The 23,291-nt window shown below is 43.5% G+C and overlaps 1 protein-coding gene across 6 annotated transcripts in view; it reads right to left on the bottom strand.

Moving 5' to 3' along the window:
* Positions 1–23,291, bottom strand: part of USP15 (ubiquitin specific peptidase 15) — a 91,823-nt gene that overhangs the window by 4,995 nt on the left and 63,537 nt on the right. For 4 of the 6 annotated variants that reach the window (XM_053253339.1, XM_053253337.1, XM_053253338.1 and 1 more), the window contains 9 exons: positions 18,698–18,856; positions 16,213–16,437; positions 6,546–6,629; positions 6,362–6,456; positions 6,033–6,224; positions 5,457–5,572; positions 3,930–4,202; positions 2,960–3,030; positions 2,390–2,505 (listed from right to left, as the gene is read on the bottom strand). In XM_053253339.1, coding sequence (XP_053109314.1) covers positions 2,390–2,505; positions 2,960–3,030; positions 3,930–4,202; positions 5,457–5,572; positions 6,033–6,224; positions 6,362–6,456; positions 6,546–6,629; positions 16,213–16,437; positions 18,698–18,856 — 1,331 coding nt within the window. Of the gene's footprint in view, positions 1–2,389; positions 2,522–2,959; positions 3,031–3,929; positions 4,203–5,456; positions 5,573–6,032; positions 6,225–6,361; positions 6,457–6,545; positions 6,630–16,212; positions 16,438–18,697; positions 18,857–19,975; positions 20,181–23,291 lie in introns of those variants that run through there. The other 2 variants (XR_008308058.1, XR_008308059.1) reach the window with 2 other exon arrangements.

Here is a 23,291-nt window from a genome sequence, read left to right as displayed (position 1 = left end):
TTTGTGGGGCAAAGGAGGTTTGGCAAAAAAAGCTCCCTTTGAGCGCCACTTGACTCTGGATTAATTAATGCTGTGGAGCTTCTGCACCATTAGTAAGGATGGGAACTTGTAAAAGCATTGCTGAACCGGTAACTTGCATGCATGACTGAAGTCTTTACGGATTCAAGGTACACACAAGCCCTGTTCAGATTTCCCCCTGGAGCTGTACTCAGAGAAAGAAAAGGAGCAGATCTGAGCTCACATTTCCTCCCTTACTCTTCTTGCTATGAGAGAAATCAACAATAAACGGGGAGATCCCACGTTTGAGAAGGATAGCCTTAGCCCTTATGTGCACCCATTTACTTTCTTCCATCCATTTATGTAGAAAAAACTAGAAGGGCATCTGAGGATAGCATTGCACTTGCGGTAAAACCTGCCCATCACCTAGACTTAGAGGGACCCCATGGGATAAGTATGCACAGAAGAACCTTCTCCCACCAAGTCACTGCAATACATGGGTCCTTTCTCTATCCTCAGTGCTTGCCCATTAGACAATTTAGTAGAATTTCTCATTTTAGCCTGCATGGTATTTTGAAAACATTTTTTCTAGCTTAGCTTGAACAACCAGACACATTAAAGTGAGAAATTATATTTGAGTATGTTTGAGGGGAAATTTGTAATACTCACCTGTATTATATAAATTTCATAAATTTATCCCAAGACAGTTTACAAAAATTAATACAATAAAATTCCATAAAATCACATTACAAATAAAAACCAATTAAAGCTATAAAAACACAACACACCAAACACAGCCGTAAACACAACACAGAGCAGCTGGAAAGAGGGACTGGCAACGCATAAAGGGTAAAAGCATCCTCTCTAATAAAACGCTTGGTGTCCGTCCATGGATGGACACCAAGCGTGTGTCCGTGCCTCCCTGCCCTGTTCTGCGCCTGCGCAAAGTGCAGGCCCAGAACAGGGCAAGGGAGACACGCTCGCCGGCACCGGCAGCCATCTTGGGCGGCCAGAAGCGGCCGCCCCGAAGAAGCCGGAGAGGCGGCGGCGGGGGAAAGTGACCGAGGCGGCGGCAGAGCCGCCGCCTTGGCCAAAATAGATGGAGGCGGGGGGCGGAGCGGAGGCCATGTAACTTTTTAAAAAAAATTGCTCCCGCGGCCGACGCCGCCGACCGCCCACCCTCCCTCCCAGCTGCCGAGTCCCCCTTACCCTGGCCGACTACTGTCGGCCGAAGACTGCCCTCAATTTAAGAGGCAGAGAGGAGCTCGCAAGCAGAGCTCCTCTCTGTGCAAAGCCTCTTGCCGAATTGCCGCTTTGGGCGCTTGCGTCCCTTGCGCCCAAAGCGGCAGTTCGGCAAGAGGCTTTGCACAGAGAGGAGCTCTGCTTGCGAGCTCCTCTCTGCCTCTTAAATTGAGGGCAGTCTTCGGCCGACAGCAGTCGGCCAGGGTAAGGGGGACTCGGCAGCTGGGAGGGAGGGTGGGCGGTCGGCGGCGTCGGCTGCGGGAGCAATTTTTTTTAAAAAGTTACATGGCCTCTGCTCCACCCCCGGTCCCGGCCTCCGTCTCCCCGGCCTGGCGGGGGCAAGTGCCTGGGCCGATTTGGCCCTTAAAGGTAGGGGGGAGCGTACGGCAGAGGGAAGGGGAATGGCGGTGGGGGGCCAGGAGCTCCATTACTAGCGCCCGTTATTCAATGGGCCAAAATTCACTTGTGAACAAATAAAAGTGTTTTCAGTTTTTTTAAAGTAGCTGCAGACAGAACAGACACCTACCGGGAAAGCATTCCAGAACCTGGGGGCAACAACAAAAAAGGCCCTGCCCTGCATGTATGATAGTCAGCACACGGAGCAGAGCCCCTCCAATGAACTTGTTGGGCAGGCAGAAACCCTTGGGAGCAGGCTGTCCTTCAGATATCCATGCCCCAAAAGGTAATACTCAGCTAACTAATATTTAGCTCTTGCTTACAGCTGTACAAATTTGGGAACCAAATGTAAAATTGCGTAATGTGTTCAGCCATGATCTCTGCAGAACACCAGTAAGTACCTTCCATAGGGCGGTTTCACACAATCTGCCAGTAGGAGGAAAACCTAGGTTCCCAGGGAGCATGGGCTCTTGTGGAGAGGGCGGGGCAGTGTACCATTCAAATCCAAAATTCAGCTCCCAAGCAATCTGCTCAACATTTGTCAGACATTTGCCCCCTACTTCAAGTCTTGATTATGAAAATCAGGCAGACGTTTGGCAAATGGGACTTTGGTAGGTTTGCATGACACGCCTGCCAGAAGTGCATAGTCCCCAGGAACCTCTGCTTCCCTCCTACTTACTTTTTGGCAGATTGTGTGAACTCATCCATAGTTTGAGAATGTACTTCAGCATATCATTTGCATGCTTGCTCTTACCATGGATCTTCAGCACCAAGCTTTTCCTTTGTTGTAAACAATTCAATGCAATCTTTTAATTTCACAAAGGGCTTTTTTGGAGGTCTGTATTCCACACTTTCATGCTTTTCAAAATCCTAAAGAGAAGTATTTCTTGAGTTAAGAGAACAAATGAAACAAAACTCATTTTAGTGATACAGTCTCTCTGTAAACAAGAACTACATACTCCTAAATTTGGAACGCTAATCCAAATGAAGAAGTCTTTGTAACTATTAAATTATGCACAACATATTCTGAAAAGCTTTATTATCTACTAAAGTACACATCGTATAAATTAAAACATTTTTATTTACTGGGTTGTATATGAACCTTTCATGGAGTACTTCTCCATCATCAAAAGTTCATTCTCTGAGCAGGAGACTTCCATTTATAGAGTCTTTTCCACCAGCAGATGGACTTTTTCTACTAGCAGAAGTAAACCTTGCATAAGCACAAGTGGAAGTTGCTTCCAACAACAGAGGAACACTGTGAAAGGTTAGTACACAACACGCTATTTGCTAATTCTGCTAAGATGTACTAAAAACCACGTACCTCAGCAGCATTTTCATCGAAGTATCTCTTTTTAAATTCAGGATCCCAATCCAAAGCCAAGAAAGATCTTTCTAAAAAGGACAATACAAAACCTTTTAAAAACATCACATTTGTCTTAAGGCAAAGTGTACTATTTAGTTCATAACGTATTACTAAGCAAAATACAGCACACAAACTGACCCCGCACAGAGCATCTGTGCGCTCTCTGGGGCCGGCTACCTCTCTCCCCCACACCCGCCGTTGCCATTGCTGCTCCTTGCTGGTCTCTGCGGCCGGCATCCTCTCCCCCACCCCTTGCCCGGGCCCACCGCCGGCAGAGGCCCGCGGCTCTGCCCGGGCCCGCCGCTGCCTCCTTGCCTGGCCTCACCTGGCCGGGCCCACCGCCTCGGCTCCGCAGCCACCATGGCCGCCCACTGCCTGGCCCGCCGCCGCTGTTCTCCTGGGTGCGCCTTACCCAATCAGGCGCCCCCGCAGCCCAGCCAATCAGCTGGGCTGCCGGGACGCACGTTCGAAAGGCACACCCAGGAGAATTAAATATATAGATGGCTGGAATCACATACATACTTTGGGGTTTTTTCTCTCAATATTTTAATTTGTCTGCTGAATCAAATGCAGAAGTGTCACTGAAACCCACATATAGTGGAGTCATTTAGGATTGCACTCAGCATTGGAGAATTGCCTAAATGGGATCAAAAATCAATAACCATTTGCAAAGTGTGACATTCAATAGGACAAAGTCCATCTATTATACCACATACAGTATTTTCCAGACAACATGAGTGCGTCTTATACTAGCATGTTCAATAAACAAAGAGTTCAGAGTGCAACAGTTATAGTAGAACCAAGCCAAGCTGAAAAGCTAATTTATGGAAAGTAACCCATTTCATAGAGCTAAAGATATAAACAGAAAGTCACACTAAGCAGCATCATTGAATAGAATAAAATTTGTTCCACTATTTAAAAAGCTTACCATCTAGTCTAAGTTGCCTGTCATCAAATCTAATATGCCTGGTATCATCTTTGACATAATTGATGTCAGTATTGCCTAAACTGTTAAACTGGAATGTGAACAGTCGTTTTTTGTGCCCCATGAGTTGATCCTTACAGGAGTCCTCTGTACATAACCCATTCTCAGAATCATTATCTCCTCCAACGGAGTCTTCTGACTGACTGTTTTCATTTTCAGAAGGAAGTTCCTGGTCTTGGCTGGATTCATCATCTTGTTCATCAGTTTCCATTTCACCTAGAATGCAGGATAGAGTCCAATGAAACGCCATCACATCCGTAATTTTTAATAGCTTTTGGCAAACACTGTGCTATTATTTGATGACATTAAAAAAAGCCACTGAAATACAAAACTCTACCTATGGCTTCTTGGACAGGAAGGCTTGTTGGTATATGGGACAGCTGTGGAAAATATTCTCAAACTGCAAAGCAATTTGGCCAGATAGTAAAAGGGTAATCAATATTGCTCCTTGGAAAAAAGCTGGATTTCAGGTTTATGGGTCCTGGGAAGGACTATGTGGCCCATCATTCTGCACATGGCTTCCATGTGCAATCAATTACATGATTGGAGAGATGCTTAGCTCCTCATCCGCCCACCCCAGACCACTTCCTTGGAGGTATGCAGCCAGGAGCAACTGCCTCTGGAAGGAACGAGGCACACAATGCAATTTATTCAGCTTTGATCCTTCAGGCATAATAATTATAAAAATTTATCATATTTTATCACATTCAGCATCATTTAGTCATGAGGAGGAAGACAGGGCTGTGCGGAACACTGTAGCCCTAGATCTCTAGAAATCCTACTTGGTCTCTGCATTTATGCTTCAGACTGAGAGTTCATTAAATATTGTCCACATAATTTCAAATCCAATATCAATTTCTAGGCACTTGAGCTGTGACCATGGAGTCAAAGAATACATATAATCCTGGCTCATCACTTCACTGGACAATATTTTTAAAACCCCCACTGTTTATTCAATACTAGTTTCCATACAGAGCAACTATACAGAGTGACTTTTCAAAGTTAAGACAATGCACCTACTACAATATGGAAAGTATTAAAGCCTGTTAATACATTACTCCACCAAGATATTAATTAAAATTATGTCAAAGACCTGCAAAGAGTTATGACAAGGAGTTATATTAGTTTCAAGCCAACAGTCTCATTTATGCTTGCAATAGAGCTTTTCAGAATCTGAAAACAGGTGTAGACAAGAAAGACACCATATCAGAGAAACTGGTGAGAGGCTGGCAGCAAAGTCAAAGGTGATTAAAACTGTCAAGGCAAGTTTTAAATGACCTCTCAAAACTAAACCAAAACGTTTGAACAACTACCCGTGTTTCCCCGAAAATAAGACAGTGTCTTATATTAATTTTAGCCCCCCCAAATGCACTAGGGCAATTAGCGGTACATCAGAAATTACTGCTAGGTCTTACTTTCGGGGTAGGTCTTACTTTCGGGGAAACAGGGTATATATAATTCAAGACTCACTCGGAGATCCTTCTTCATGAATTCCATTTGGGCCATTTCCATTGATACTGTTGTCTTTGCAGCACTGCAAGGATGCTTCAGTGTCTTCTGTTTCAGTAGAGGTTTTCACATACCGGCTTGGGGTAGGGGGGGCAAAGAAATCCGTTATTAAATATCTTTTCTTGTTATCACTCTTCTAATATTTATATGGCATAATGAAATGGACCAGGCACAAGCACTGCCCTGATTTTGCTACACTATGATGATTTAGTTATCCTAAGACAGCAAAGGCTCCTAGAATGTACAGAAAACACTTAATGCTTTAAAAATTCCAAACATATTAAGAAATTAAGGAGGTTAATTGTGAGGTTGGCAGCAGCACAGAGCACCACATCAAATTTGCTTGCAATACTGTCTGTTAATATTAACCTGCCCCAGGCCACCTTCCTCACTCAAGTGTATGGAGAGAGGGAAATATCCACACCATCCTATATCTTTTTCCCCTTGGGGTCTAGGGTTTTGTGATGCCCATATACATAGCACACCTTCACCATACAATTAGAAATTCATTTTCAGCATATTTTATTGTACACTTACCACATTCTCAATAGCAAAAGATTATACAGCTTATCTTCAGTATTGTTTCTAGGCACTGCTATAAGAAAAGGTTGACCAAAATGTGTGGAACCACTGTGATGACTATAACCACTGTGCCGAAACTTCTCCCTTAAACAAACTGGAATAACAACTTGCTCTGTATCTTCAGTTCTGTTGATGCCAATTTCAAATCTAAAGAAGAAAAGGACATTTCAAGTAAAGCATGTTTTGATGCAATTTTGCTATTTAACACTAAGCAATCTTAGCAAAGGCTAAAGAAATCTAAAGGCATAACAGAATTATCTTGGTCATTTATATTCTATACTTACACATAAATATCATCACGCTCCATAATACTACTCAGATTTTCATCCATTGCAAATATTCTGTGGAACCTATGATTGTATATATCTGTAACTATCATCTAAAAGAAAACAAAATTCATTAGCTCTTCAGTTTGTTTAGACACAGATAACCTTCAACATTATGTGTATTACTTATGAAGCATCTTACCTTATCAGCAGCAACACCAGACAAAGCTGACAATGCTGTGCAGAGATCCTGTATGTTTCCAATTTTTGGAACTATTACTTTGTACTAAAATATAAAATACAACAATGTCATTCCTAACAGAAACAGAGCAGAAGACTTGACACAACTGTCACCTTTTCAAATTTAAATGAGCAGTAATATTCTCTGTGAGGAAGAAGAGTGCCCTCTGAAGAAATGCAGCTGAAAAGATTTCTCACTATGACTGAAGCCATTTATATTTATCTTTGAGGTCCCAACTGGCTAATTCCATCCTTAAAAGAGAAATATTGTTGGTTGGAACCAGGTGACTTTGGTGGGGAAGACAATCTCTTGAGTTATCTCATGAATGATTGCTCAGAAACCAGATAACAAGCAGGCAAATCTATTATTAGACAAATTGATAGTCATCTTTGCCAAGTGATGTGCTGCTTTGCATTCTAAATTTTGGAAGGCAACTGGTTAAACTAAACTCAGTTTTCTGTCATGGAAAACCCTAGATTTCAAGGTACAGAACAGTGTTTATATAGCCTCATCTGTCTGTTTATATCGTCTTCCTTCTTGAAGTCATTTACCAAAGAAGTGTATTTAATGAACTAATCAGATATGTGTAAATAACTAAATGCACCTACCTCACACTATTCTCTTTTTAAAAAGCAAACATGATCTTTCCCCTCATAACTTGGAAATGGTGTTTGAGGAAAGAGAAAACTGGATTCCTACAGTTCTGGGGCAACTGAAGGGGCACAAAAAGTTATGCAAATCTTAGGAGCCATGGCTGGCAGCACCTTAGAGCCACACTTTCCTACTCTTCTTTTGACACTGTGTTTTTATTTTTCCATTGCTGTCATTATTTTACATCCAAAAGTATTTAGATCCATCATTACAAAGAATGGCGATCAACTTGGAAGACCTGGTTTCAGGCTCTGCTTCTGCCACAGTAGCATCAGTCAAGTTCCTGCCTCTCTGCACCATATCCCCCAACCCCCAACTGTAGAAATAGAAATACCAGTAATCTACCTCACAGAGCTGTTGGAAAGACAGAGCCATTGTGGATGTTTTGTCCTTTTTTTAAATTAAAAGTACTCTATAAGAACTAGCAGTAGCATTACAGCACACCCTCTAATATTTCCCAAGCACAATCAGGGTTTGTCATTTATCTCTTCATCTCCCCTTCACTATCCTCTCATTTTCTTTTTCCATTTCTCCCTCTTAACATATATAAAAAGGAACACTGGTCACTCACAGTGAAGGCTTTTTCTTGCTGCCAGATTTGAGGATATTTCATGTGAGTTATCCTTCCAGCATGCTCCAGAAGCAGGACAAATAAATTAGTTCAAGCCTTTAAAAGCTGAGGATAGCCCCTCCCAGTTCTGTTTAGCCGATATAAACTTGTAGAAGTACGGCAATAGAAAGGTGAATACAGAAAGACACAAATAAAAGAGGTGTGTACCAGTAGCCATGGATGCCCAGAGGGTGGGTTGAGATGTCCTCAAATCCGGCTTCAAGAAGAAGCTTTTACGGTGAGTAACCAATGCTCCTTTCTCAGCTACCGAAAGAGAACATCACACATGGGACATGCCACAGCTGATAGACCCAGGGAGGAGGGTATCACTGGCTACTGGTGTACATGTTGTAGAACACATCTGTCAAAGGTGGCCTAGAAAGACTTCAGGGTGTCCAACTTGTAGTGCACCTGGTAAATGTGGATGGGGATGACCACGTGGCCAATCTGTAAATTCAGCCAATGCAGCATTCGATGACAATGCAGAAGATGTGGCCGCTGATCATGTGGAATGAGCTGTCACTTTGAGAAGAGGTAGGTTTTGAACCTCATACGTGAGTGCAATGCACGCTTTGATTCATCTTGCAAGTGTAGAGATCAACATTGGTTGTCCCATGGAGAATGCAATCAAAAGGGCCTCTGTGGACCTGAAAGATGATGTTCTGAACAGGTATATCTTGAGGCAACGGTGCACATCTAGCTTGTGCTATTCTTTTTCCTCTTGCAATCCTATTTCTAGGTAGGACTGGGGCAGAAGGGAGGGAGAACAATGTCCTGTGAGCGGTGAAAGACAGATGCTACCTTGGGAAGTAATGCTGAGTCCAGTATGAGTTTGACTGAGTCTGAGGAGATTACACAAAATCTAGGATTTAATGACAGAGTCCTGAGCTTGGAGACTCTCCTGGCTGAGGTAATGACAATGAAGAAAGCCAACTTGAAGGACAATATTTGGAGAGATATGGATCTTAGAGGTTCAAATGGAGGTGCGTCAAGTACATGAAGAACCTTGTGGAGATCCCATGTAGGGAAACTGTGGGTGACTGAGGAAGAGGAGACAGTTGCACCTCTAAGGAAAAGACAGAGGTGAGGATGGGAGTGAAGACCCTCTGTTCTGGACAGAGACAGGAGGTTGGTCAGAGCCGCAGTTTTAGCGTTTGATGGTGTTTGCTTTCAGGCCTCAGACTGTCAAGACTGTCTTGGAGAAATAGTAAGAGCTCTGTGATGCCACATTTCTCGACCACCAGCCTACGCTGGCGACACCAGTGAAGGAACACCCACCATGTGCTTTGGTATATCCTGTTGGTGGATGCCCTCCTAGAAACTAGAATGGTGTCCAATACCTTGGAAGAATAGTTGTAGCACTTTAGGATGTTGCATTCATTCGCCAAGTGGCAAGCATGAACCACGCTGGGTCCTGGTGGATTACTGGTCCCAGGCTGAGAAGGCAATGAACCTGCTGTGGTGAGGTGAAGATTCTCTGTGAACCATGGCTGTTGTGGCCAAGTAGAGCTACCAGGATCACCTGTGCTCTGAGAAGATGTATGCAACAGAATAGACACTAATCACTGGGATTGAGGAAATGCATAAATAAGTTCTTTGGCCATGGTGTTGATAGTGTGTCTATAGCCTCTGCTTGTTGGCAAGGGAAACAAGAATAGAACCATTGGAAATTTGTGTTGATCGGGGAAGCGAAGAAATCCACTTGAAGGTGACCCAGTGTCTGACTGAGTAGTTGGAAGGTCTGTGGGTTGAGACTCCATTCTGCTGAGTGAAGATCTTGTTGGCTTAGCCAGTTCAGTGACCCACTGACATGGTATGCTATAAGAGATGCTAAGTGCACTTCTGCCCAGGTGAACAATAGGGCCGCCTTGTCCTGGAGTGACTTGGATCGTGTTCCTCCCTGGTGGTTTATGTGTGCCCTTGCTGTGGTGTTGTCAGTTCTGATCAACACGTGACAGTGTATAATCGTGGACTGAAATACTTGTAGTGCCAGACAGACAGCTATGAGTTTGTGCCAGTGGATGCTGTGTCGTGCTTCTTGTGGCATCCACTTGCCTTGGGTGGAGTAATGAAAGCATTGTACCCCCCAGCCTGATAGGCTGGTGTCTGTCATGACGATGATGGGAGGGGGGATTCAGGAACGGCTTGCCTTGAGAGAGATGGGCAGGATGAAGCCACCATTGCAAGGAATCCTTGACAAAATGATGTAGGTGTTCTTTGGTTTGTTGTCATTGCGTTATCTCCCATTGGAGAGATAGGAGGAAACACTGAAGAGGACGAAGGTGAAAGCACACTCACGGAACCGCTTCGAGGGATGCCACCATGAGTCCTAAAGCTAGGGTGAGAAGCGGTACCTTTGGCATGGTTAGGGTTTGGTGTATGAGAGATTGGATCCTGAAGACATGCTCTGGTGGGAGGAACAGATGGTTCTGTAGAGTGTTTATGAGGACTCCAAGGTGTTGTATTTGCGTTGATAGAGTCAGGTGACACTTCATTCTGTTCATTAGAAACCCGTGTGTTGTGAGTGTGGTTAGAATGGTATTGAGGTCACCACTCCCTCTAAAGGTGCACAGCTGCACACCCACTTAAAGAATTCCAGCCCGCCACGCAGAGGACTCCAGCTGCCACGCAGTTACATGCTGCACTCCAGTGCTTTGAAATCTTTTCCTGACATCTGGGCTACAGCTACGGTAAACTGACTTCTGCTTTCTGATCTAGAGAAGTTGGGGGAAATTGCATGTTTCTAACAGCCATTTGAGAGTTCTTTCTTAAAGGTCTATCTTCTCCAGTCTAGAAGCAGTTACTAGCAAAAAGCTGTCCTGCTTATTCTTTTCTTTCGAGGCAGCGCCACGGCTGATTTTCTTGCAGCCAGAGGCTCCTGGAGTGCAGAGTGGTTGCCAGCCACTATGAGAAGAAGCTCAAGGCTTGCAGGCACACATACTCTCCCCAGCCCCCACCACCTTGGGCAGCTTTCTCCACTCTGTCAGAGTGGGCTGGCTCTGTACTCCCGAGGTAGATGTTTTAAGCTTGAAGAAGCCGCAGCTCCCTTTCCGCCTCTCACCCCCTTCCCCGGTTCCCTACAGACTTCCTTGTCCAATGGGAAAGCCAGGGGAAGGACTTATGCCAGGAGCTCCAGTGCACCAGTGCTGGGAGAGAGAACACATGCATAACAATGTTTGATTGATTAAGTGCCATCAACTATGTGTTGACTCTTAGCAACAAAGCCAGTATAAAACCTTAGAGGAGACAGAAGTGGAGGTCACGGGAGAGTTGAGGAGGAGAGAGAACAAGCCCCGTGTGTATGTGTCTAGAGGGAGGTGTGTGGGATGGGAAGGAAAGGACTGTATGTGAGTGTGTGTGTAGAAAGAGGTCTGTGTGATGCAAAGGAAAGGTGTGTATCAGAGTGTGTGTGTGTGTGTGTGTGCGCACACACACAGAGAGATGTGTGGGGTGGGGACACAAACAATTTGCGTGCCGTGCTCCACATGGTGCATTTATTCTAAGAGGGTGTTAGAGAGAGTGTGTTAGAGAAAGAGTGTGTGTTAGAGAGAGAGTATGAGTAAGAGTTATGTGTGTACACTGCCTTGATACTGCCACCCAAAACAAAACTCTTTCCGCTCACTAATGATAAAAATTAGAGAAAACAATGATTGAGGTCTATAAGCGCTGACTTGGAGTGAAGGTTAGGCAGGAAGTGGTTGCTGGGGCGGGGAGACAACTCTATCTTGCAACCATGAAAGATGGTATTCAGGATCCATTTGTCTGAGATGGAGGCCTGCCAGGTGCAACAGATGTGAGATAGGCAGCCACCGATACCCGGGTTTGGTGAGTAAGGAAGCCTGTCATGGTTTGGTATGCTGGCCGAACAGTTGTCTGGGGGTATTATTTGATTGGCTGTTCCAGGGGGGTGGGGGTGTTGTCATCTCAGGTCTCTTTCCCTGTGGCAGAAGTTGGACTGAAAAGAAATCTTGCCTTTTTGTTGTCTTTGCATGTAGTCGACGGGAGTGCCTTTTTCTTGTCCTTGGTCCTTACTAGGACTCATCCCCAAACAGTTTCATGGATGTAAATGGAACAGCTGCCAAGTTGTTGTGTGAGGCCATGTCTACTTGCCAGTGTTTGAACCACAATATGCTCCTGACTACCACAGCTGATGATGTGGAGCGGGATGCAAATCTGACAGTGTCCAGTGTCGCATCTGCGATGAAAGCTTGGGTTTTCTGGATTTTCAGCAGGATCTCTCTCTGTCTAGCAGGATCAAGAAGAGGTGACTGAAGGAGTTCATCCGTCCATAGTGAGGCACATGATATTATGGATGCTGCGGTGGCGACTGATGGCAAAGGATTAATGAGTCTTTTTTGAGTTGAGATTCAAGCTTTTTCCTGTGTGGGGTACTTCAGTGTGGATTCCCCATCTTTTGGCAGGATCGTGCCCGAAGTCAGTGCTGCCATAAGGACATCAACAGGGGCATATGTAAAACAGAGGTTGAGGAAAAAACTATAAAATTTGCAAGTGGAACAGTCTTTTTGTTTGTTGGAGCATGCCACTCTTTTTCACTGCCTCTGAAAATGTCTCAAGGAATTGAAAAAGATCATGCGACTCATGGTGGTGTGCAGCACCAGTGCTTCCCTTGAAGGGACTGGTTGTTCCTGAGATTACACCTGTTGAAGCCCTAGTGTATGGAGAATTTTGCAAAACAGTTGTGAGACGGCATCAGATGGGAATAGTCTATGTGAGTGTGAAGGAGGCTCCACAGTTTGGCCATCCGACCATTCTCCTTCCTCTTTAGCAACCCCCTCAGCATCTAACTCAGTTGGGACCTCCACTGGGGTTTCCATTGGATTACTAGGATCCAGGGGCAAAAGAGGCTCTGCAGGGACCCCAGGGCGGAGTTTGGGAGAATTGTATTCAGAGATGGGCTGGTGAATGAGAAGTATCAGCCCTCTTGGTTTTACTTTTTGGTTTACGCTTATGCATTTCCTTTGACTTTTTTAGGGGGACTCTCAGAAGTAGAATATGAAGAGGAGTAATCAGATGAAGATGATGACACTTCCATATGCCTGTGTTTATTGTGTGCGAGACAATTTTTGCAGGGCTTTACAGTTTCTGTAAAGACTTGTCTAACATTTCTCTGTCTAACAGAGAGCCAGCGTGGTGTAGTGGTTAGAGTGCTGGACTAGGACCGGGGAGACCCGAGTTCAAATCCCCATTCAGCCATAATACTAGCTGGGTGACTCTGGGCCAGTCACTTCTCTCTCAGCCTAACCAACTTCACAGGGTTGTTGTGAAAGAGAAACTCAAGTATGTAGTACACCGCTCTGGGCTCCTTGGAGGAAGAGCAGGATATAAATGTAACAACAACAACAACAACATGCCCTGAAACCATGATTTCCATGCCTTGGGAACCTCACCAGGAAAGGAAGGCGGGGCCAAGAGCTGGTATAGTGGGGGAGGAGCAGGGTTAGAGGGGCCAGCTGGTCAAAGGCTCACCAGTTCAGATGTGGTCCATTTAGGAGGTAGAGGGTCCACATTGCTCCCTTTGTCTGGAGGTGGCAATGGAGTAGCGAGAGCTTCATTGTTCTCCACTCCTCCTCCATTTGGCTGCCCGCCTGTGATGGCAGTGGGGGCAGGACTGGCCTGTTATCAGGTTCCTGAGGCTGGGGAGAATTGTTACCAGCTGGTACTTCTCCTCCACATGCTGCTGGAGTGTGGGCATTGGAATCAATGGTGTCTGCTCTTTTTTTGTGCCTCTTTTGGGTACTGTTGTTGTTTTTGTGCTGCTGCTTGTGCAGTGGTGTCCACAGCTTTCTGGGGCCTTGTAAGGCCACCACTGAGTCCTCCGGAGGGCTGGGAAGTTCCTGGGTTTGGGGGCTCGCCTCCCTGCTTGGAGAAATTATGGGGCAATAGCGTTTCTGGGCATGGGTTAGCTGGCTAGGTGGAGAACCCAAAGGGTCCTCTGTGGGGTCTGTACCCCCTGCCCCTCCCTCAGCACCAGCAAGGACCTGGTGGTGCATGGATGACCCTGTCTGGTAGTGTGCACCAGCACCTGATGGTGTTGGAGCTTACCAGCAGAAGCAGTTGTTGAGGCCTTCTTCCCCTTCGGCATCAAAATGTTCCGGATTCTGCTCCCAGACTGCTCCACAGCAGAGGGAGAGGAGCGGGGAGGAGATGACCTAAGGTTAGTAGAAACAGGAAAGTTCTGAGAAAGGGATTTATTTTTTATTTTTTATTGTTTTGGTAGTAGGAGAGAAAGGAATTGCAAAAAAAGGAGATAAAATATGGGCCAGCGGAGAGAGAGAAACACGGAGGAGGTAAGGAAAAACTCACAAGAGATAGAGAACAAAACAAAGGAGAAGCTTGGTGAAAAGCAAAGAGGTCCATTCTTTGGAACGTAGCAAGACATGCTGAACTGGGAGGAGCTGTCCTCCCTCACTTTTTAAAAGCTTGAACTAATCGGTCTGTCCTGCTTCTGAGCATGCTGGGAGGCTAACCCACGTGAGATGTCCTCATCTGGTAACTGAGAACTGCATTTTACCAAGTCAGACCATTACATCCGTCTAGCTCAGTGCCTTTTATTCTGCCTGAAAGCAACTCTAAAGTTTGGCAAAGTTTTCTCTAATCACCTGCTATCCAACTCTTTAATGGATGCACCAGAGATTACGTTCAGACCTTTTACATGCAAAGCATGTGCTCTGTCTCAGTTATCTTTGTTCCTTCCTTCACTCCTTTTTGCTACTTATATCTCCCTTTCTTCATGTTGGTCAACAGTACATGTACCACCTCAGAATTAGGAAAGATTATTTTAAGACCATGTTTAGTACTGCTTTGCCCTGCCCATTCTGCATTCCCATATGATACCTGTAAGAGTTTTAAACAGAATTCACATCACAAGAACCACAGACAGAGAAAAGACTCAAGAGAGTTAAATTTGGAAAGATCAAGAGCAGCTATTTGCTTTTTTCCAGCAGCTTCCAATGAGTTGGGACAATCAATATCCCTCTTCTCTCATTACTACATAAATTTTCCCTTGTAGTCATATAGCAGCCACAGGCCAAGTTCAGACATTATGGTCAAATCAGAAATGTGTTGCAGGCTCACATTCTTGCGCTCTCACAAGCAACAGATCCCATTTTCCATTTCCACAGTAACCCTAGTCTGTTATGACATCCATATCTGTCAAGCTATAGCATTGCTAACCATAATGTGCTTATAAACTAGAATTAGAAACCGTTCCAACCAGAGATGAAAGGAGTAGTGTGCTAGCCCACAGGACATTCTTAGGAGCCAGAACATGGTTTGGCCATGCCATCTGATCCAGACAGAGTATTTGCAGCTAGCTATTCCCTCAGTTTGGAGGGATATAACCCGGAAGAGCCTTTTACATATATAATATCACTTACTGGCACACAGTAGTTAGCCTTTTCAGTTCAGCCATCTGAGTTTAATGTTGTTCCTTCACTCTGCCCTTGGAGGGAGTACATTGTGTTCTTTCCTCTCTTCCAGGCACTAAATGTGTTATCATTCCCTCTGGCCTGACCAGGCAACTTGGATTTTGCATTGTGGTAGTGTGAGGGATATGAGAGACATTCTAACTATGACCCAACCCTGACTAAAGAAACCCTACTCTCTGGCTCTTGAAAGCCTGACCCCAAAGCCCTGCCTACACCTTTCCTGTTTTTCTCCATAATAATTGAAGCTGGATATTTGATTTCTTTTCTAGCTGGAAATGCTTGATGGTATTGCACATTTGTGTCATTTGTATGTCATTTCAAAACAGAAATTCAGTGGCACAAACTGTCAACATGTGCAGGTTTAAGCATGAGGTTATGATAATGTAAATGCCAAAGAACAAGATGCAAAAACAGCAAATGTTATCCTATCTAGAGATAGCTGGGTATCCTAAACTCTGCTGTGACAACGTAGCAGACAGAAGAGAACACATGCCTAACAGCCACAAGCAACTGTGAAATCGGACATATACACTTAATTATCTAAAATTGTGTGGTTAATATTAAGTGGGGGCAGGAGGGAAAGGAAAGGAAAATGTTCTGTTTTTAAACCATATTATTTAATCATCTCAACCAAAATAATAATGGTTAATGAAACATTGATGTGACTAATTTACTCTGCTCTCTCATGATAGCCTTGCAACAAGGTTGAAAACAGGAAGCAGTAAAAATAATGCTACTGAAGAGAGGAATTGTTCCTGTCTTTTCACTGGTACAGCAAACAATATGCTATGGAGACTAAAAGCTACAACATTAATTTAGGGCAAGTCTTTAATAAGCAAAATCCTCATTCAATTACATAATAGAGCATGCAATAAATAAATATCTAAATACTATGACATGTGATGCACATAATTCTCACCTGCATAGGTTTGGCAAGTGGATCCATTCTAACTAAATAAACTTCCAAAGTGCGTTCTTTTTTCATGGGCAGTGGAAGAGTCAAGTAACAAAAGGGATCAAATGTTACAGAGATCTTAGCACATTCTGGACAAACTAGGGTTGATTTAAAAAGTCCATGAAATATATCTACAATGATGGAATCATTTCGCTTCAAATGGTTCTCCCAAGCTTCTTCAGCAACTACCTAAGTAAAAGCACAATGAAGTAATAAAACTTTTTTTTTTAACTATTAGTAAACCCTTGAAAATGTTAACAGAACATTTGCATGCAATTTGTGCTGGTGTTAGAATTCTGTAAGGAGGAAAACAGTAAAATTATCCAGCAGACAGAACCCAAAAAAAAAAAAAAAAAGGAGTGAGAAAAAGAAACACTTGAAGCACCAACTAATGAGGTGCTTGTCTCATTTCCAATTTATCTGTTGGTAGTGCCGGATGGATTCTCCAAGTTGTTTTAAAATCAGGGATCTGGGAGTTGTTCAGGGTTGTGGAGGGAATAGTGTGTGCCCCTTCTCCCATGAATCAGTACTTGGAACCAACAATTACTCGCTGCAATGATTTTAATAATTTGTGTGTGTGGACAAAATCTCTCGTATTCAGGCCGGTTGATTCAAATTCCACAATCGTTACAGTGTCTGATGCTCCTCTTATGTGATGAACCTGGATCAATTTCAGTTAATGACTCCTGAGGATGTGGACAAGCTGTTTGGAATGTTGCAGCCTACCACCTGCCCTCTTGATTCTTGCCCAACATGGCTTATACTCTCTGGCAGGGAGGCTATTGTAGAGGGACTGGTAGAGATTATAATGTTTCTCTGAGGGAGGGCAGGCTGCCTCCTTGACTTAAGGAGGAAATAATAAGATGGCTTCTGAATAAGCCTGCCTTGGATCCCTCAGAGATAAGCAACTACAGGCTTGTCTTCAACCTTCCATGGTTGGGCAAGGTGATTGAGAGGGTGGTGGCCGACCAGCTCCAGGCAGTCTTGGAGGAAACTGATTATCTAGACCTATTTCAAACTGGCTTTCGGGTGGTCTATGGAGTTGAGACAGCCTTGGTCGGCCTGATGGATGAGCTTTACCAGGGAATCGACAGAGGGAGTGTGACTCTGCTGGTTCTTCTGGATATCTCAGTGGCGTTCGATACCATCAACCATGGTATCCTTCTGGATCACCTGGGGGAGTTGGGAATAGGGGGCACTGCTTTGCAGTGGTTCCACTCCTATCTCTCGGTTAGATTCCAGATGGTGGAGCTTGGTGATAGTTGCTCCTCAAAACGGGAGCTGTTATATCAAGTCCCCCAGGGCTCCATTCTGTCACCAATGCTTTTTAATATCTACATGAAACTGCTGGGTGAGGTCAGCAGGAGATTTGGTGCTGGGTGTTATCAGTATGCTGATGACACCCAAATCTACTTCTCCTTTTCATCATCAGGAAATGGCACTCATTCCCTAAATGCCTGCCTACAGGCCGTAATTGGCCGGATGAGGGAGAACAAATTGAAGCTGAATCCAAGCAAGACGGAGGTGCTCATTGTGGGGGCTCAGAATCTGAGGGGTGTGTTCAATCTTCCTGTGCTGGATGGGGTTACACTCCCCCAGAAGGAGCAGGTGCGCAGCTTGTGAGTACTCCTGGAGCCAGGCCTTACCCTGTTATCTCAGGTGCAGGCCAAGGTCAGGAGTGCTTTCTATCAGCTTCGGCTGATTCGACAGCTGCGCCCATTCCTTGAAGAGGATGACCTCAAAACAGTGGTGCACCAGCTGGTAACCTCCTGGCTTGACTATTGCAATGTGCTCTATGTGGGGCTGCCTTTGTACATAGCTCGGAAACTTCCATTAGTTCAGAATGTGGCAGCCAGATTGGTCTCTGGAGTAACCCGAAGAGACCATATAACGCCTGTTTTGAAGCAATTGCACTGGCTGCTGATATGTTTCCGGGCAAAATACAAAGTGCTGGTTATTACCTTTAAAGCCCTGAACGGCTTAGGCCCGAGTAACCTCAGAGAGCGCCTTCTTCTGCATGATCCCCACCGCACATTAATGTCATCTGAGGAGGTTCGTCTCCAGTTACCACCAGCTCATCTGGTGGCGACTCAGAGGCGGGCCTTTTCTATAGCTGCTCCGGGGCTGTGGAATGCGCTCCCTGCGGAAATCCGTAATTTGAATTCTCTATTAGCCTTCAGGAGAGCCCTTAAAACGTATCTGTTTGGCTTGGCTTTCCAGGGTTTTAAAATCGGTTTTAATATTTTAACCCGGTTTCAGGGTTTTTAATTACTGCGATTGTTTATTTGTTGTTTTAAAATGTTTTTAAATTGTTAATTGTGTTATATTGTTTTTTAATTTTTGTTTTAGCTCTTTACTGTTTTAATGTTTTGTTTTAATTGTAAACCGCCCTGAGCCATTTTGGAAGGGTGGTATAAAAATCAATCAATCAAACAAACAAACATCTTACCTTATCTGGCCTTCCATCTGCATCTTTTAACTGAATATAAGGCTTTTTCCTAATCCGATTCAAATCTTCATGTAGGCCATCTAGAAGGAAGGCTAACAGTTCTTGGCAATCTTGTTGCTGATATCCAGAGAACTGTGGTGCAAATCGTCCTACCTGTGTCTAGAAAAGAAAAAACAAAAAATATCAAAACTGGTGGCACATGACAGTGCAAACAAGCTATCGTAAGTAGGACTAGAATACATTTATGTCTTGTGGATATATTTTGAATATATTACTAAAATAGTAAGCATGTCACACCATATACAACGTATTGATAACGGTATTTCTAAAGGAATAACCAAAGTGATAGTTCACTAAAGTGAGTTAAGCAGATTAAACAAGTCCACTGTGTTTGGCAAACAGCATCAAGGAGAAGCCTTGGCAAGCAAAATGGTACTATCTAGGAAAGATGAAAGGCAGGAATGCAGACAGAATGCAAACAAAATTCAGGCATGTCAATAGATCATATATTTTCAGTCAATGCAAACAAATCTGCCGAAGACCAGGATGTTTAAAAGCTTGTCTACTTGCGTAAGTACAATTTCTGTATCAGCAAGGAGAACATCACAAAGCTGCATTCCCTCTCTTTTATACTAGTGGGTGAATTAACCAAGAAATGAAATGCAAGATAACAGTAGTAATTTATGGAATATTTGCAACAGTTCAAAACTAAGCCAGAAAAATATTTAACTCTGGAATATTCAAAAAGCATTCATGTAATTCTAGGATTTAAAAACCCTTCAGTTTGAGTAGAGTTAAGGCACAAATTGAGTCATGCATCAAAATAACATGGAAGCTAAGGTGCTGGTCTCACATGTCATGCAACAAAAGCAACAAACAGTTCAATAGTCTTACATATGATTCTCGCTTAGAACTTAAGCCTCTGTACACCCACATTTTCCTATGTTAGACTGTGTTGTAAGCCCAAATCCACCTTTTCTACATGTTGGAGGAATATGAAAGCTGGGATGAGCATTATGTCAAATTTTAATAAGCTATTTTAAATGCTAATCTAGCAACAAATGTCTTACATAACATATCCTAAGCTACAGAACCCAGTCTCATACATGTTGAGTTAGAAATAAAACCAAAGTAACTACTCAAGTTCATTAGAAATATCAGATTAGTAGACTTGGTTTATTCTGCTTGTAAATTCTAAATATTTAAAGTAGTAGATGTAATTAGTTCATTGTAAACAGACCCAACCTACTGAAAGTAATTCATAAGTGCAGCATTCACCTCCTCCTTTCTCATAGTAATTCATGTATTGCCTTATGACGAAATGGATGAGTGTTCTAATCTTGTGTCCCTCTCTGGAGTCTTCATCTATAAACTTGGTAAATTAACAATATATATTCTCCCCAACCAACATGAAAGCACAGAGAAAGTAGAAGGTCAGTGTGCCACTGCCCCATTTAGTCCTGAAGTTCCATTTTCCTCCAACCTGCAAGGGAAGACGATTAGGGCAGAAAGATTAAGGAAATGCATGGGTGCACAGAGGCAAAGTTGTAAGTGAGCACAATATGCAGGACTTTACACTGCTGACGTGGAATTTGAGGAGAGCACCTTGATTTACATTCCCATGGTTTCTGGTCAATGAGCAAATTTGCAAATGCCTTAACTGTTCTCTTAAGATGAAGGGTTTTTGTTCCTAGAAAGTCTTAGTTTTTTTAAAAAAATAACTAATGGAATTACATGAACGGTCGAGGGGGTGGAATTTAACTTTGATGTGGTTCTATAATATTTAGCATTTAAACTGTGCTTTATAGTACTGAAAGCCCTTCATGCATATTATCTCTGTAAATCTTTACATCAACACTATAATAGGCATTTAAGTTTTATTAACTTCATAGTTTTTCCAATAAATTGTACTAGGTTTGTAATATAGGCCCTTAATGGGGTGTGTGTGAGAGAGAGAGTGAGAGTGAGGGGGGGAGGGGGGGGGAGAGAGAGAGAGAGAGAGAGAGAGAGAGAGCAGCTTCACAAGCCTGAAATGTAGCTTGAGAAGTTGCAAATCAAGTGAACGTAAAAGAGATGTAGAGCAGCTCACTAGAGGAAGTGAGCCAAGCCAGAGACTGCAAAAATCAAACCAGGTCATGGCAGCTCTCACAGCCAGTCTCATGAAGCAGTATGCCTCAGAAAAGGCATACCACATTCAGTAACTCGCAGCAACACTCCACATGTATGCATGCAGACACAGATACAGCAGCTAGCGTTCTCTTATGTGCAAACATACACTGTTTCAGCCTGCTCATTCTGGTGACAGCCATGTTGTTTTACAAGCAAGTTTCAATGAGGTGCACTGCTTGCCCTTTGTTTGTTTGTTTATTATTAGATTTATATATCACCTTTCATAAAATTATCCCTAGGCAGTTTACAGAAGTTAATACAATAAAGTCACATTAAAATATTAAAATAAGTTAAAACTATAAAAATGTAACACACCAAAACCAGCCATTTTAATCAAAGGACTGATTATTTATTTATGTATCATATTTATATACCACCTGACATATACATCTCCTAGAAGAGGAACTTTGAATTAATGTTGTTGGACTTCAATTTCAGTCCTAATCAACATGATTAATATTTTGCCACTAGCAAACATTTGAAGAAAACATTATTTACTTTTTATTGTACTGATGAACTGCTTCTCCACTAAACTGTACCAAAGCGATGCATGGTAAGAACACTATCAATATGTATGCCACTGGAATTTTAAAAAACCCAACTGCTTCCAGAAACTTTCTTCCACACTTGTCACAGACAAATCAACAGCTTAAGTACATGCTCTCTTAATTCTATCAGATTTTCTAACAGGCTGTTTTCTCTTCCCCTCTTAATGTAATGTGATTTATAAGTAGCCCTATGAGATAGATGGGGAAGGGCCCCTCATATTGACTGGAATCACTGGGAGCTGGATAGTCACCAGGCTATTCTGACTCTTCTCTTGTCCCTTCAGAGCAGATGGTTCTAGAGATGTTCTTATCCCTGGACTTCGGGGCCAAAGTCCAGGGCCTCCACACCCTCTGGTAGCCCTCTTTAGTCTGTCCTGGGTGGTGGTTTGTGCTCTCAAGGACCTATATGTTAAAAACAGATGCTTAACTTGTAACCGGGAGGGCGGGGGGAGACATTTAGGTCCAGGTTCCAAAATTACTTAGGTGCATTTCTGGTTCTAGATTTTGATACCATTAATTTGTTACGGCTAGAATAGGCATTTACTTGGGAACAAAAACAAAACAAAACAGGTTGCTTACCTGTAACAGGTCATAAGGAAGTGATCCGTTGCATTTATAAGAGTGGGTTCTGTGTCTGTGTGGGGACCATTTGGGCAGAATTCATTAGCTCCTCGATACACCTAGCTCCGCCTCTTGCACTTAGAACACTTCCGTTAGTTTTGGCGGTTAGGTGCTTTTCAGTTCTTTGAGGAACATCTATTTTCATCATTTGCCACCTCATAAGGTAAGTCTTGTTTTTCCTCCTTTCTTTTCCCCTTTTAACTTAATACTGTACATTTGCATACTGCAGCGGGGTCAGCGGGAGGGTCTTATGAATGCAACAGATCACTTCCAGATCACCTGTTACAGGTAAGCAACCTGTTTATCTGGATCGTGATCCATTGCACTCAAAAGAGTGGGTGACTAACAAGCTGTCATTCTGGCTATGGGTGTAGTATGCTAAGCTAAGACCCTCTTCAGCACACTCCTCCCAAAGTTGGCCTGCACTGCAGAGCGAAGCTCTAAATCGTAGTGCTTTACAAAAGGTATGTTCTGTTGACCAGTGTTCTCTCTAATTTATTTTATCTGTGTGCAGAATGAGTTTTGTTCTGGAAGGCAGTATCAAGGGAGTATGTGCACACATGCATTCAGAGTGAGGCCTTCCTGTTTCAACCTGAGCGGGACCTAAAATTAACTCAGCGGACATCAAAAAAACTTGTGAGCACAGACGTGTGTACACACCCTAGAGGGAATACTGCTGACGACCATGTAGCTGCCATGGAAATGTCCTTTAGATTAATGCCAGCCATGTGAGCAGCTGATGTTGCACATGCTCTGGTAGAATGAGCCCTGACTGCCTTAGGAGGATTCACCTTCTGGTACTTGTATGTAAGGTAGGTTAACTCTACTATCCAGTGCGACAATCTCTGCCTTGAGATTTGGAAGCCCTTCCTCTTACCTTTGTACCCCACAAACATACATTTCATTTTTCTGTAGGGCTTTATCATCTACAGGTAATATAGTATGGCCCTGCAAACATCCAGAGAATGTAGAGACCATTCCAAGGCCGTTTCAGGATTTCTAAAGAATGTAGATAACACAAAGTCAATGTTTATGTTAAAGTCCAACACAACCGAGGGCATGAATTTGGGGTCTAGTTGGAGCGCCACCTTGTCCTGGTGGAATTTTGTGTGCAGCACATCAATATGCAAAGTATTGAGTTAACTCACCTTACATGCTGTAGTGATCACCAAGAGAAAGGCTGTCTTCAGGGCAACCCATTTCAATTGTCCCTTCGACATTGGCTCGAATGGATATTCAGTTAATGCTGCCAACAC

This window comes from Hemicordylus capensis, chromosome 5, assembly GCF_027244095.1.
Source record: "Hemicordylus capensis ecotype Gifberg chromosome 5, rHemCap1.1.pri, whole genome shotgun sequence".
Classification (NCBI taxonomy): domain Eukaryota; kingdom Metazoa; phylum Chordata; class Lepidosauria; order Squamata; family Cordylidae; genus Hemicordylus; species Hemicordylus capensis.
Note: the sequence above shows the minus strand (reverse complement) of the source record. Positions and strands in the feature narration are given on the sequence as shown.